The sequence below is a fragment of the Cystoisospora suis genome (assembly GCF_002600585.1).
Source record: "Cystoisospora suis strain Wien I chromosome Unknown contig_2529, whole genome shotgun sequence".
In the NCBI taxonomy this organism is placed as follows: domain Eukaryota; phylum Apicomplexa; class Conoidasida; order Eucoccidiorida; family Sarcocystidae; genus Cystoisospora; species Cystoisospora suis.
The window spans coordinates 3,146-18,054 of record NW_027155328.1 but is presented as its reverse complement, the minus strand read 5'-3'; the positions used below and the strand labels follow the sequence as shown (position 1 = coordinate 18,054).

Sequence of the window (14,909 nt, the reverse complement as noted above, 5' to 3'; positions counted from 1 at the left end):
GAGAAAGCCACAGAGAATCTCTTACACTAGGGGCTCTCTCTCTTCTTGCTTTTTCTCTCTTTCCCTTTCCCTTGCGGTTTTCTCTTGTCTTTCTATCTTGTATCTACTTTTTCTTTTGGGGGGCTTTCTTGTCATTTACTCTTCATTACTGTCCTTAGTCTTCTTATTCTTTCTACCATTCTAATTATTCTTAATCTTCTTCTTCTTCAAGTCATTTAATCTCAAGACTCTCATCTCTGAGAACCCATACACATACTACGACTAGAAGGAGACGGAGGACTATGAGAAATGGATGACTCCTACTACTCCTACTACTACTACTATTACTACTACTACTAGTGGTATTTCTAGTATTTGTTTACTCCAACAGCTCGCGTCATTCCTCTTTTTACCCTTTGGTAGATGGGTGTACTGTTGATCTTCTTCTTCTTCCTTTCTTCTTCTTCTTCGGAAACTTCAACACACCCCCCCCGTTTCCCCCGCACTCATCCCTCACGACAAACCGACTAGGGCAAAGAAAGAAAGAAAGAAGGAGTGAGAAGAAGACCTACTACTACACGTAAAGCAGCCACAGTGCTGGCACTTCTGATACTGCTACAATTACGACTACTCTTACTATTTCTATTCCTATTCCGACTACTACTGCTCTTGTTAAAGATGTAGTAGACGACGAGCAGAGGCAGGAGGAGAGGGTGTGAGGAGATGAGTGTAAGAGATTAGGGTGATTGATATACAAGCCCTATCCCTATCTTGCAGACCACCCACCTACTTCTTTTTGTCGTCGCTTTCTCTATCACTATTCTCACCCCAAGAAGAAGAAGAGGCTCATCATTGGGTTGGCTGGAAGAGCCCACACATACATACATATACATACATATATATATACATACTATAACTATGTGTGTGTGGGGGGGGGGCGGCTCTTCCGACCAACCCAATGATGAGCCTTCTCATTTTATCTAGTCTAGGATCAAAAGAAGAAGAAGAGGAAGAGAAGCAACTCTCATCTCATATCCATAAAAGACACAAGACACACTACTACTGCTGCTGCTATGCTTCTTCTTCCTCCTGCTGTTGGGTGAATTCTCGCAGTTTATCTTTCCCTCTCTCTCTCTCTCAGGCTCTCTAGAATGGATTCAAGGTTTTATTTCTCTCTCTATATGAAAAGGCACACAAACGATAGAAGAGAGAAAGAGAGAGAGAATCCATCTACTACTACTACTACTTCTTGTTCTCTCATGTCCTTTCTTTCTTTCTTTGATCTTCACCAAACGATAAGAGAAGTTAGCTAGGTGTTGAATGAAGAGTTCGAGAAGACTTTCTAGAGATCGACGCGAAATAGGTTCATTCGCTTCACAAGAAAAGCATAAAAAGAAAAGGATGAAAGACAAAAGAAAAAGAAGAAGAAGGAGAACAATCCCACCTTGCTGCTGCTGTGTCTCTTCTTCTTTTCTTCCTCTTTATCTTTGTTTAAGTTGCTTTTCTATGTCTTCTTTTCCATCATCATTCATTCAGTCATTTCTCTTACTATCATTTTAAGTGTCTTCGTTAGTCATTCTTCCTTGATCGAGGAGGCTTCACTTTTGCTTTCAGTTTACATGCATGAGAGAGAAGAGCCGAAAGAAACCTCCCCTAACTATCTCCTGACTACTACAACTACTACGAGAAGAGGAAGAAGAAAAAGAAGAACGTCCCCCTTCTTCTTGTCTGAAGTGTCTCCGTAGTCACGACACGCCTTCTATAGAGAGAGAAATAGAGAGAAAGACATGCATCAAACATACATGAGGAGGACGAGGAGGAGATGCAAGAGAGATGATAGATCGAGTCAAGTCAGATTAAAGATAGAGAAAGTGAAGAAGATGGATTGAAGATCGACGAAGAGAAAGAGGCAGCAAGAGAGAGAAGAGAAATGACTGGTCGGTAGGTTTAAAAAAGGCGTTATCATTAGAAGAAGAAGAAGAAGGAAAATAGGTAGGAGAAAGGGTCGTAGTAGGAGTCGTTTAAACAGATTCCCCTTTATGAGAGTAGAGATTTAGGTAGAAAGATAGATAGATAGAGTGTAGATACACTCCAATCTCCCCCCGCTGTGTATTTTCTTTCGTTTGAGAGAAAGAAGAACAAAACTGCCTCTACAGAAAGACCCTATCCACACATTTAACATTCAAACAAATATCCACACATTTTACATTCTCTTTCTATAGATGAATTAACAGACAGACTGAACAACATAAACACATACACAGGGACCTATAAATATATATATATAGATATATGTATATATGTATATCTATATATATCTGAATATATCTCTATGTATGTAGATAGATGACTGTATGTGTCTGTGTATCTATTAATCTATCTTAGCGTTTGTTTATCTAGTTAGTTTTCTTCTATTTAGTTGCCTTTCTATCTCCACGTCCTTATGACGATGATGAGAATGAGAATGTAGTCAAGAGAATGATGAAAAGTTCACACAAAGGAATAATGAAAAAGAAGAAGACTTTTCCTCTCTTCCTTCTTTCTTTCTTTCGCTTCTTCTTCTTATCGTTGCTGGGAGGGTATCTTCGCACTCACTCGAAGAAGAAGAAGAGAAAGAACTGAAACGAAAAAGAGCAAAAGCAGCAGGAATAGTAGGAGTAGTAGTAGTCGGGAGAAGAAGAAGAAGAATTGACTTGGGTAGTGAGCCGGTGAATGGTGGGGGGTATGCTGATGGATAAGAAAGTAATTAATTAATTACCCACCCCATAGATAACTGACTCACAACTCCCTGAACGAAGAGATAGACCTCATTCACCCTCCTCACTTTGAAAGACAACGAAGAAAAGAGAAAGACCTCCTCTTCCTCTTCTTCTTCTTTTTACTCCTTCTTGAAGTGTAGTGACACCCCGTAGACCTCTCCTCCTCCTCCTTCATTCAGTCAAAGCAAAATGTCGGACACATTCTTCACACACTTCCTTCTTCTTCTTTTGCTGTCTTTTCTTCTTCTTCCTTCTGCATGAGCCTTTAACGCCTACGAGACGTTTTGCATCACCTTCATTCACGTCCTACTCTATCTACGATCTATCTTTCTATCTATCTATCTATCTTTCATCTCCCCCATGTCTATGTCTATCTCTCTAGAGAGATATGAATAGAGAGATTGCTTGAATAGCAGCAGCTGGATAGAATAGACGTTATGTCTCTCTCTCTCTCTAGCGCGACTTCCCTCTAAGTGCATGTTTCTTGAGAGAAAGCTAAAGAGAGAGAGAGAGAGAGGAGATTACCGCTCTCGTTCTGCTTTTCACGAGGATAAAGAGGAGACTGTTTCTTTCCATGTTGACAACGTCCTTCTTTCTTCTTTCTTTAACGTGTTAAGAATGGGGGGTGTGTGAAGAGATCTGCTTTAGTTCGCGAAGAAGGGCCTCCTCTAGAGATCGACCAGAGCGCAGGGATTTCCACGTCTTTGCGTCTCCCGAAGAAGATTCAGCAGAATACTCAAAGTAATCACCCCCGCTACACACACCACACAAAAAAGAAAAAGAAAGAAAGAGGGAGATAGAAAGAAAGAAAGAGGGAGATAGAAAGAAAGAGTGAGAAAGAAAGAGGGAGATTGGGGATAGATAAAGAGATGGTAGACATGCGGTTTAGTAGGGGACGGGTGGACGGTGATCTAGATATAGAGGTGTATATACACCTCAACTCGATACATGATGTATATGTAGACTCATGAATCAATGAACAAGGGGGTGTCTCTACACCTCAACCCTTTTCTATTTCACACAGCGCGCCGACTCTACAACGGGAGATAGATGAAAGATAGACTAAAGACAGATAGATTAAAGACGGACATGTCTCTCTCCACGCACGCCGATCTTTTTCTTTCTTTCTTTAGTTTACCTTTTGCGATCATCACGGAGAAGCCTAGCACCGATGTATGAGGCATGAACTCTCTTCTCTCTCTCTCTCTGTTTCTCTGTCTCTTATCTCTCTTGTCTTTATGCATCCTTCATTCATTCAAATCCTTTAGTCTGTGTATATCCATCCATACGTGTGATCTTTAGAGTAGAAAGAAAGAGAAAGAAGAAGACGAAGATGAGAATGAAAGCAAACAGAGGAAAGGAAGGACAAGAAGAGGAAAGAAGGAAGAAGATATGTACCAAAAGAGAAAGACAGACAGAGAGAGAGAGACAGTTTTAAGAGACACTTTCTCTCCTCTCTTTCTGTCTCTGTCTCTGTCTCTTACCTGATAGGAGAGGCATACCAGATCTGCTTGCTCGCGTAGTGCTTATTCAGAACTATTGTCTCTCCCCCTTCGCATGTGATCTTCAATACACCCTCCTATCCACACAAAAAGAAAAAGAAGATAGAAAGTGACCAAAGAAGAAGAAACGATTCACACAGAAGGAGATAAGAAAGAGATAGGAGATAGATTTGATATCTTGTGTATGAAAGATAAAAAGAAAAAGAACGCCTCCGTCTTTTCTTCGTTTCTTTTCTTCAGACTCTCCGTTCTTCTTCTTGTCCTTCCTCCTCGTTTCTTCTTTCTCTTCTTATTTTGCCTTCTTCTTTTCCTTCTTCTCTCTTTTTCCTGCCTTCTTGCAGTGCCCGCAGACAAGAAGAGAAAGAAACGCCTGCACATCATCTCTATCTTTCTGCTATCTCAACAGCAACAGCTTAGAGGAGATTTTGCATTCTCCTGACCTGCTTGCGCTTCTCATCTTTCTCTCTTCTTCTTCCTCTTCTCTACGATATGCAGCGTATAGCTAATATTCATGCAGTGACCCACTGTATAGACACTAGAATAACAGGAGATATCAGCCTACCTAGATGGATCGACAGAAATGTCTACCTAAATGTAGAGAGAGAGAGAGACAGAGACAGAGATAGATATGTTCGTGGTATAGAAAGAGAGAGACAGGCTCACATTGACCAAGTAGCTAGAAGGATGACGCAGACAAAAAGTCATTCTTTATCTACTCTTCTGTCTTCCGTACGTCGCTGATTCTCGTGAAGAGAAAAGAAACAAGAAGAAACAAACCCAGAGAAAGAAAGGTAAGGGAATACCTGTCTTGAGGTGTATGTACACCTGACCTGGCGGTATCCATATAGGTAAAGAATCTCATCGTCATTCTCACCCCCGGTGCCTCACCTCCTTCCAGTCATACACACCTCACATACACATCGATATCTATATACAAATACACTACCTACACACATATATATATGTATACATACATATATCTATATATATGTATATATGCTGGTAGCGTCTAACTTCATATGTATGTAGGCTACGAGAAGGCGGTCAGGTGTATGTATGACTAGGCACTTCGAGATATGTAATTGAAATACGAGAGAATTCGATGGACCGACACCTGAAGATATGAAGAAAAGAAGAGGAAAGAGAATTACAAAGAAGAAGAAGATCTCGCTATTCTTTCTCTTGCTATCTCTCTGTTTATCTATATAGATGTCTGTGTGGTCCATACCTGGTAGTCTATATCATCTAGCCCTTCAAGATTACTTTGCTCCACCTGTATGAAAAGATTCTTAAGAAGAGCATCCGCTGCTCTCTGATACTCCACATCTGCCGAAGCTGATAGCTCTTTTCTTTCTTCTTCATCTTCTTCACGAGGAGGAGGAAAATTCCCAGAAATCTTATCGCATCCTTCTCTGCCATTCTCTGTCTCCTTCTCCCGAGAAGCTTCACTAGGAAGAGGAGGAGAAGAAGAAGAACATCGAGAAGCAGAGAGGATCTCCTCCTCTTCTTCTTCGAGAGGAGCTGTGGCTGTGGATAGATCTCTTTTGACTCTCTTGCCTCTTAGAGAAGTCGCGCGAGAAGGGAAGTCTCGACTACCTAGCGGACCTCCATGTGAACGGATTCTCTCGTGTGTATCTTCATGATAGAAAGTCTTAGAAGAAGAAAGATAGGAGCAGAGACAAGAAAAGTTCTGCGTGGGGCATCTCCTTTCTAGTGAAATAGCCACTCGCGAGGAAAGAGGAGAAGAAGGAGAAGAGGAAGAAGAAGAGAAAGACTTTACGGAGTTATTCTTGAGAGGTTGAGAAGTAGGGGCGACAGGAGAGAAAGAAGAAGAAGAAGGAAAGAAGAGAGATGAAGACGAGGTGGATCGGGCTATAAAAGAAGAAGATCTTCTTTGATAGGTTAGATTCCTGAGGAGAACAAAAGAGGAAGAAGAAGAAAAAGAAGAAAGAAGAGAAGAGGGGAGTTGCGAGGAGAGAAGACGAGGCAGGATGAAGGGTGTTCGATTCTTCGTTGCGCTCGAGAGTGTGAAAGAAGATCTTGAAAATAAGAATGGAGAAGAAAAAGAAGAAAGAGAAGGAGAGAGAAAGAGTGGGAGAAGAGAAGAAGAAGAAGAAGACGAAAAGAGAGGAGTTGAAGATGCTTGTAGGTGTTTAGTCGATGATATCTTCATTCTCCCCATGATGAGAGGTGACGTGGCAATAGGGTCTGTAGAGGAAGAAAAAGAGACTTACGCCTGACGCCCTAGGGAAGAGCAAGATCTTCATTCCTTTCACGGAGATTCTTTACCAAGATAGACACATTAACAAAGAGAAAAAAGAAGAAAAAAGAGAGAAAGAAAGGAAGAGACAACGAAGAAGAAGAAGAAGAGCTATGAGAAGCGGCAAAATCTATCTCTTTTCTATCATCTCCATTCGATCCTGTTCTAACTCGAGAAGAAGAAGAAGATCATTAGGTTCTCGCTTAAACAGCACCCTCCTCTCAAATCTATTTCTTTCTCTTTCTTGCTTTCTCTTCGCTTTCTTTCTGGTGCGATATAAAGCTTTAGATTTCTCGGGGAGTCTTTCTTCTTCTCTCTTGTCTACGAAAAGACGAACACCTCTCTTCTCTCTCTAAGTGTCAGTAAAAGAAATAGCAAGGAAAGAAAGAAAGAAAGACGGGATACTCCATCCATCCATCCATTCATTCATTCATTCACATCTCGCGCTCTTCTTTCTTTTTCTTTTTCTTTCTTCACGACTTCCCCGCGACCTTTTTCTTCTTACGACCAAACAGGCGATTCTCCGATTCTTTTCCTTCGATGCTCTCCGCACTCGAGTCTTGTGCTTCTTCACGGAGACGCAAAAAGAAAGAAAAGAAGAAGAGGTCTCTCTCTCCCCCGTCTCAGCACACAGCATGCAGTCAAAAAGAGAAAAGAACAAAAAGACGTCCACGCCAATCCATCGACCCATCCGTCGAGTTAGCTAGCCAAGCAGCCCTCTCCAGAGTGTGTCCAAGATACAAGGATTGGAGATAGATTCCAAATCGCGTAAACATAAATGGAAAATAGATTAAAGATAAATAGATACATAGATTAAGGGGATAGATAGATAGATTTCGGTGTGAAGAGGTGTGTGTGTCTGTGAAGGGCTTGAGAATTGAGAAGGTCTAAGGCCTCCTGGCTAGAATTGTAAGAGACCTCTTCCATAAAAGAGAAGAAGAAGAAGTAGCTCGGAATAGAACTAGGAGCAAGAAGGTTATCTAGTAAGCACGAATCTCCTCTTGATCTTGTTTCGTTAACTAGTCACTTGAATCGACGTGTTGCTCCTTTTGCATCGATTTTCTTTCTTGTGGTTCTGTCTCGACCTTCATCGATTCTCTCGTATAGAGGTGATTTGCTCCTTTCTTCGTTCTTCCTCTTCGGTATTTCTCTTGGGAAGAAGCTAGGTAGAAAAGTTCAATCTTTCACTGGCATTTCTTTCTTTCGGGCTCTCTCTGCTTCTCTTTACCTCTGTTTTGAAGATCTCTTCAAACCCACAGCACTTGCCTCCCTAGATCTTTAGGGTGAAGAAAAGAGAATGGAAGGACGCTTTTCATTCAAAATAGGTAGATAAGCAAATAGATAGAGAGACAGAAAGACTTTTAGTAGCGAGGAGATCTTTAGTCTAAGGTTACGAGAGATTTCTGCCTTACAGGGGTGTCTGGGGCTTCTTGAATGATCCTCTCTCTCTCTATCAGAAGGGGGAAGGAAAAGGAGAGACCGGCTAGACAAGAATAGATACATCAAACCACACATCTACATACATATACAGTGATAAATGGATATACATACATCTCTCTTACTTTCTCTCTATCTATCCATCTATAGATGAGATTTATGAAGAGATATCTATCTATCTGTAGATACGAAATACATAAAGAGCTATCTGTCTATCCTTATATGTATCTACATTCTATATCTTTGTAGAGTTCTGCATGTAGATGTCTCCATATGTTTTGACTGCTCGGGTCGTTAGGTATGCAAAATGAAAGAGAGAGAGAGAGAGAGAGAGAAGAAGTCAAATCCACAGCAACGATAGCACGAGGAGGAAAAGGAGAAAGACGAGAATGAGAATGAGGAGGAGGAATTCCTTGCGAAGCAGCAACAAGAGAAAGAAGAAGAATAGAGAGAGGACTTGACGTATGTCTAAAGGTGCTACATAGCCGGGCTCTATAAAGATACTGTCGTTATGCCATCCATCTATCAATCGATGCTTTGTGTGTTCTCTCCTCTTCAAAATAATGAAAAGAAGAAGATAGCTTTTTGTGCAGATCGATCATCTCCATGGAAGTGCTTCTCTACCTTGTAACGTCTAGCTAGGGAGGGCCTTAAAGAACGACTGGGGGAGAGGACAAGGAGTCTTTGTATAGATGGCTGAGTAGGTGTACAGAGAGAGAGAAAAAGAAAGATTCTCATGTTGCTTAAGAGAAGAAATAGATCTTCTTCTCTCTTTATTCTTCATTCGCTTGCAGATCTTGAAGAGAGAGAGAGAGAGAAAGAGAACAGAAGGAAAGATGAGATAGAAGACGTTGGTATTCAAGAAAGGAAGCTAGATTGCTCTGGGAATCTAGACAGTCTAAAAAGGAAAGAGAAAGAACAGAAGAATCGAGAGAAACCTGTTGCAAAAAGTAACGAAAAGTCTGGGGTGTATAGACAGACAGACAAACGGCGAGACAGACAGGAGAAGGCGATTTCTCTCCCATCTTCATTCAGAGAACATATCAGTCTTTTCTATCAGAGAAAATCCTTTCTTCTTCTTGCTTTCCTGTGATCTTATTTCATATCTATCCGAAGGCTTCAAAGAAGCTTGACGGGAAAGTAAAAGAAACAGGTAAAAAGAGCAGAAGACTTCCACGAAAGAAAGAAAGAAAGAAAGAAGGAAAGCATTCATTCCCTCCTCTTCATCTAGTGGTGCCGTGGTAATGAAGAAAAAGAAAAGAAGAAAGAAGAAGAATGGAGAAGAAGAAGAAAAGAAAAAGAAGAAGAAAGAGAAGAAGAAGAGCCGTGAGATGTCTGTCTTTCTGTCTCTTCGGATGAGTGAGAGTGAAAGAGAGAGAGTGTATGCTTTGAGACTCTTTTCTTCGTTCTTTCTTTTCTTTTTTCTTTACTTCTTTTTGCCTCCTTTCTTTGTCCTTCCTTTCTTCTGTCGACTCTGTAGAATCTTCCGATCTTCATAAGCCTAAAAGAAGAGAAACAAGAAGAAGAGAATCTTATCACTTGTCAAGGGGGAGGGGTATGTATCCTTGAAAGAGAGGAGATGACTGTCAACCTCCTCAGCCCATTCAAAGACTCTCTGTGTGCTTCTGATCTACATAGAAGCATGAAGAAATACATGTAGATTGAACGGAAATCTCTCCTGCTTCCTATCTCTCTCCTTCTCTATAGATAGATAAATAGATTAAAGATAGATAGATGTAGGTGTGTAGCGTCTATCTCCTGTGCTTCTTATCCATATACAGGTAGATAGAGAGATAGATATAGATATAGCGTGTATACAAATACCACTCTCTCTACGTTAGCTTAGGGAGGTCGGGTATTTCAAAAGCTTGTCAGGCATCTACATGAAATTCTTTACATCTCTTTCTCTCCCTCCTACCTAGTCAACAAGGAGAACAAAGAGCTGCGCCTACATATCCGTATATACACATAGATATTTTGTAGATGGATAGATCAAGAGGGGGAGGAAAGATAAAGAGATGAAGATTTTGAAAGAAGGTAGGAGAGAGAGAGATAGAGAGATGGGTGAGAGGGGAGGCGAGAGAGATAAGAAAGAAAAGAATGAGAGATGGATGAAACGTCTCCTCTTTCTCCTTTTCTTCGTTACCTTTTGAAGAGAGAGGACGGCTTCTACGTGATTCTCCTCCTCTTTCTCTGCGCTTAATACCCACTCCTCCATTCTTGTCTATACACATACACACATACACAAATATATACAGACACATAGAAACATACACATATGAAGCTATGTAAACCTATATATATATATTTTGCAATGCTTGGGTCTCTTGGAGCATAGTATGAGAGAGAGAGAGAAGGGTTAGATGATTCATGAAGAGAGGAGAAGACTGAAGAAAACGAAGAGGATCATAGTAATCTGACCTTCTCTCTTGCAAGTCTTCTTCTCTCTGATCCTTCTATCATAACCCTAGAAATACAAGAGAAAGAAGAGAAAGCAGGGACAAAAGAAAAGAAATGTAAAGGCAATCTTCATCCTCCTCTCGAGTCTCCAATCTTCTTCTTCTTCAGTAAGGCAAGTCGATCCACAAAAAAGAAAACATACACACCACGCCGATACACCTACCCACCTATCTATCTATCTTTAATCTATCTATCTATCTATCTTTAATCTATCTATCTATCTATCTCCTTATTCATCTTACATGTCTCGATCTCGAAGAATTAGAGAAGCCTACACTTCGCTTCTTCATTTCTGGATATCTCTCGAGGTCCGCTCAAATCTTTCTTTCTCTCTCTCTCTTTCTCTTTGTCTCCCTTTTTCGTCCTTTCTTTCTTTTTCTTTCTTTCTTTCTTTTGCTTTGGAGTCGTTAGCTATCGTGTCGAGGTGATTGAAGTGAGAGCCCTCGAGTAGTGACGGGGGAGTGTCTTATTTCTTTACCTCTTTGATGCGAGGTGCATGAGATAGACTTTTACCGACTCTTCTTCGTGTTTCATTTGCAGTCTTTCTCTCTTCTCGTGCTTCTTCACCTCCACGAAGGCCTCGTAATTGCGATCGATCAAACTCTGGATCTCTCGGAGCTGCTCCATTGCTAAAGAATGAAAAGAAAAGAAAAGAAAAGGAGAAAGACAAGACAAGAAGAAAAGACTTCCTGTCTCTCTTCTTCAAAAAGGAAAGAAACAAGAAGTAGAAGAAGAAAGAGGAGGCGTATGAATATCGTGGAGGTGGCTCTCTCACATTCTTCTTCTTCTTCCAATTTTGATAAGGACGGTGGTAATGAGACTATCTACCTCTTCTCATGTAGATCTAGACATCTATATACATAGATATATATCCACACATATACAGGTACATGCATAGATATGCAGATCTCTCTCTCTTCATTCTCAATAGATACAGGCTGCTGAAGAAAGAAGTGTCTATCTTTACACAGACCCACATATGCATGCAAAGATACATAAAGACATAGGTGGGACTTGTCTGTCTCTGTAAGCCACAGCAAATCTAAATAGATAGACGCAGCGGGTAAAGCGTCATCGAAATACGTACGCAGGTTAAGTCGTACCTATCTAGCTACAGACAGAGTGATAGATACACATCCGCATTACTCTTTTACACGAAAGCATACACATACACTTACATACCAATTTTCATTGATAGATAGTGAATCTATACATCTATACATCTTTGCTCTATCTATCTATATCTGCATATGATTTATGTCTCATATATATAGATGTATACCGGTAGATGTCTATATAGGTGTATAGGCCTATATGTATACGAGGAGAGTGGACCCTCCTGTAGAGACTTGGGCTTCTATCCATAGATCTGTTTAGTTCACTTCGAAACTTTTCTCTCCCCTCCCCTTTCGAATGCGTGGGGAAAGCGATGAGCAGAAACGTAACGACCCATATGACACATAAAAGAAAGAGAAGATAAAGATGAAGAAGAAGAAGGAAAAAGAGGAGGTGTCTCTTTTTCGAGAACGGAGAAGCATATCGAGTAGGATGGAAGGCGTAGCTTCCCAGGAATCATGCAGGGAGTGAAGAAAGAGTAGAAGAAAGCAAAAAGAAGAAGAAGAAATACACAGCCATATTGTGCCGAATGAAAGACAGAAGAAGAGAAAGAGAGAGCAAGAAGGAAAGAGAGAGAAGGGAGAAGGCAAAAAAGGAGAAAGATAAATAAAAAGAAGGAATAAAGAAGATGAGCTGAAAGAAGAGACCCAAAGCAACTGCTTTCTTTCTTTCTTTGTGTCTTTCTTTCTTTCTTATTCTTTTGATCATGGTTTGTGTGTTTTGTGGGTGTTCTTTTCCTACTTAAGTCATTGAAGGAGACATCTAACTGGATGAGGGTTCGATTCCAGGCTAAAGCGTCAAGAAGAGCGTCTCCTCCTTCCTGAAAAGAAAGAAAAAGAAAGAAAGGAAGAAAGAAAGAAGCCATGAATGAACGAGAAAGAAAGAAAGAAAGCGTGACGTAGATGGGGGAGATGTACTGAGACCACATGCTGAAAGGACGGAGAGAAGTGACGGGAAAGAGAGAGAAACTCAGATATACCAAATAAGAGTAGACGGAAAAGAAGAGAAAGAAGAAGAATAGACAGAGAGGAAGAAGAGAGAGGGACGGTCTCTAGGCTGTAAGGTAGATAATGTAGGGAATGCCAAGGCTTTACGGGTAGGGATGTGGAGATAGAAAAGAATCCTGACAGAAAGCATGAAGAAACAAGATAAGAAGAGAAGAAAAGAAAGAAAGTCATCTTAACCACACACACACACTCTCTCTCTTTCTTTCTTTCTTTCATATCTCTTTCTTTCTTATCTCTTTCTTTCTTTCTTATCTCATGTTGTGTGTATGATGGGTGGGTAGATCGATGGATCGATGGATGGATCGAGTCTGGTCGTCATCGATACATACATCATCGATTTGGTTGTTCCTGAGATTTAGAGACCGCAGGCCCTTGTTAACTTTCAAGCCTCTGGAGAGCTCCACAATTCCACTCTGCTCGTCTCCTCGGCATGTAAAGCTGCAACTCTCCACATTCAAAGACCGCAACGTATCATTCACCTGCACATACACAATGCATGAATGAATGAATGGAAAGAGAAGAGAAAGAGAGAAGGAAGACACAAGAGAGAAGAAAAAGACAAGAGAGAAGAGAGCGAATTGAGTGCACTTGCTGTTAGGATCCTAAACTCTCCTTGAGGAAAACAGGAGGAAGAAGAAGAAAAGAAGAAGAAGAAGATTTTCTTTCTTCTTCCGAAGTCACTCCACAGAATAGAAAAAGGGGATCTAACGACAAGAAGAAGAAAGACGCAAGAAGAAGAAGATAGCAACTCCTTTGTGCGATGGAAGGTCTAAAGCAGCCTTACGATAGTTTCTATGTTGAATAGAAGGAGAGAGAGAGAGGACATTCCTGGATCTTCATATTCATACATGTCTCTGGATGGGAGACTACAAGAGATCTGTAGACAAACGAGTTCTGGATCTTAAAAGACAGAAGACTGACAAGAATAATGGCGGAGAAAAAGGAAAGACTTGTGTCTCTGTACAGTAGCACGCCAGAAAGTGATCTCTGGCTCACCCGTCTCTACTGAACCCTCGGAGAGAGGGAGAAAGAGAACGACAAAGAAAGACAAACTCTAGAAAGATTTAGAGATATACATGTGGGGATACATCTAACCATGGGTATGTATGCTTACACATTGGTCTCCATACATATGTGTACATCTATATACATATATATATATATACATCTCTGTATCTCTGTATGTCTATTTATACATGTATGTATATATATGAGATGTGTCTATATGTATGTTTGGATGTGTGTCGTGTGTAGAGTTGATGGGGGAAGGTAAGCAGGCTGCTTGTTCTCTCTTCTCTCTCTCCTAGGCTCTTTTCTTGCAATTCGAACGGATAGAAGTCACCGAGTTTTCTTTCTTTTCTCTTTCCTTCTCCCCCATTCTTTTCTTTTCTATCGTGTAGACGACTCCTCATTTAAGGCGTACCGCAACGGTTCTAAACAGAAATCTCCATCTATATACTCACACCCCCTATCTACAGTCATGTGAATGCATACATAAAATACTTATATACCATATATCTAACTACATATATATATATATATATATAGCCAGATCCCTAGACACATGTCTATCTGAAGAGATGTATATGTCTGTATATGTCTATCTATGTATGTATGAACGCATGCATGCATACAGATAGATATGTCGACATGTATGTGTATGATGGTTTGCTTACCTCTAGAGCTTTCCTGAAGGCTTTAGCAGAATTAAGACCGAAGTGATTCCCTTCAAGATCAAGCTGAGATAGAACCTTATTCGTCTTCAAGAGCAAGGCTATACAAGGGCCATCCTCCTCTGTTAGACCTGCGCGACTTAGATCTAGAGAGAACAGAGGGAGAAAGAAGAGAAGGAAAATGATAAAGAGACTGAAAAGAAATAGGTAGATAGATTCAAGAGAGATAGATAGATAGATAGATTTGTCTGTCTATGTCTTTCTTTCTTAGAAGCCCTCTATTCCCTCTGTCTTTTCTCGCTCTCCCATAAGTCTCTCTAGAGATGTAAGGAACGTTTTGCTCTTTTCTTCTTTCTATCACTTTCTTCTCTTTCCGTCTTTCATCTTTCTTTCTTGCACTTTGTGTCTTTCTCTCTCTCCTTCTTTTCTTTCTCTCTTTCTTTTCAATTTCTCGGGTTAGTCATACCTAGGGAGAGAATGCTTGAGTTAGAGCATAGAGCATCGCGTACGATCACGCGGATTTGGACTTGTGTGAATCCTGTTAAGGATAGATCCGCAGGTGTCTCATTCTCCAGACACGTGCGTAGGAATTGAGATAAATTGTCGTCTTCTCTGTTCCTCATTTCTTCTTCAAGTCTTCGCTTCTCTTCGATGTCTCTTTGCTTCTTCTTCTGTTGCTTGAGCTTTCTCAACTCTTCTTCTCTCTTCAATCTCTC

General features: G+C 40.7%; 5 protein-coding genes across 5 annotated transcripts in view; 2 read left to right on the top strand and 3 right to left on the bottom strand.

Moving 5' to 3' along the window:
- Nucleotides 1-702: 702 nt before the first annotated feature.
- CSUI_005231 (uncharacterized protein) overlaps nucleotides 703-14,909 on the top strand; it is a gene marked incomplete at its 5' end in the record, with an annotated part of 16,889 nt that continues 2,682 nt past the window's right edge. Inside the window, 6 exons of the mRNA XM_068065409.1 lie at nucleotides 703-708; nucleotides 969-1,078; nucleotides 2,558-2,687; nucleotides 3,356-3,479; nucleotides 9,169-9,263; nucleotides 9,418-9,492. Of these exons, the coding sequence (XP_067922613.1) occupies nucleotides 703-708; nucleotides 969-1,078; nucleotides 2,558-2,687; nucleotides 3,356-3,479; nucleotides 9,169-9,182 (384 nt within the window). The 3' untranslated portion in view covers nucleotides 9,183-9,263; nucleotides 9,418-9,492. The remainder of the gene's footprint in view (nucleotides 709-968; nucleotides 1,079-2,557; nucleotides 2,688-3,355; nucleotides 3,480-9,168; nucleotides 9,264-9,417; nucleotides 9,493-14,909) is intronic.
- Nucleotides 1,542-2,224, bottom strand: CSUI_005234 (uncharacterized protein). The gene has a single exon (XM_068065412.1). It carries the CDS (start codon nucleotides 1,943-1,945, stop codon nucleotides 1,826-1,828), a length of 120 nt encoding a protein of 39 aa, XP_067922616.1. The 5' UTR covers nucleotides 1,946-2,224; the 3' UTR covers nucleotides 1,542-1,825.
- CSUI_005233 (iron donor protein) lies at nucleotides 2,328-7,076 on the bottom strand. Its single transcript, XM_068065411.1, has 3 exons — nucleotides 5,469-7,076; nucleotides 4,223-4,317; nucleotides 2,328-3,492 (listed from the first exon to the last, which is right to left on the bottom strand). The coding sequence occupies exons 1-3, from the start codon at nucleotides 6,420-6,422 to the stop codon at nucleotides 3,351-3,353; spliced, it is 1,191 nt and encodes a 396-aa protein (XP_067922615.1). The 5' UTR covers nucleotides 6,423-7,076; the 3' UTR covers nucleotides 2,328-3,350.
- Nucleotides 8,647-9,324, top strand: CSUI_005232 (uncharacterized protein). The gene has a single exon (XM_068065410.1). It carries the CDS (start codon nucleotides 8,674-8,676, stop codon nucleotides 9,028-9,030), a length of 357 nt encoding a protein of 118 aa, XP_067922614.1. The 5' UTR covers nucleotides 8,647-8,673; the 3' UTR covers nucleotides 9,031-9,324.
- CSUI_005230 (leucine rich repeat protein) overlaps nucleotides 9,370-14,909 on the bottom strand; it is a gene marked incomplete at both ends in the record, with an annotated part of 8,287 nt that continues 2,747 nt past the window's right edge. Inside the window, 7 exons of the mRNA XM_068065408.1 lie at nucleotides 9,370-9,438; nucleotides 10,359-10,404; nucleotides 10,876-11,026; nucleotides 12,255-12,333; nucleotides 12,850-12,999; nucleotides 14,197-14,339; nucleotides 14,660-14,897. Of these exons, the coding sequence (XP_067922612.1) occupies nucleotides 9,370-9,438; nucleotides 10,359-10,404; nucleotides 10,876-11,026; nucleotides 12,255-12,333; nucleotides 12,850-12,999; nucleotides 14,197-14,339; nucleotides 14,660-14,897 (876 nt within the window). The remainder of the gene's footprint in view (nucleotides 9,439-10,358; nucleotides 10,405-10,875; nucleotides 11,027-12,254; nucleotides 12,334-12,849; nucleotides 13,000-14,196; nucleotides 14,340-14,659; nucleotides 14,898-14,909) is intronic.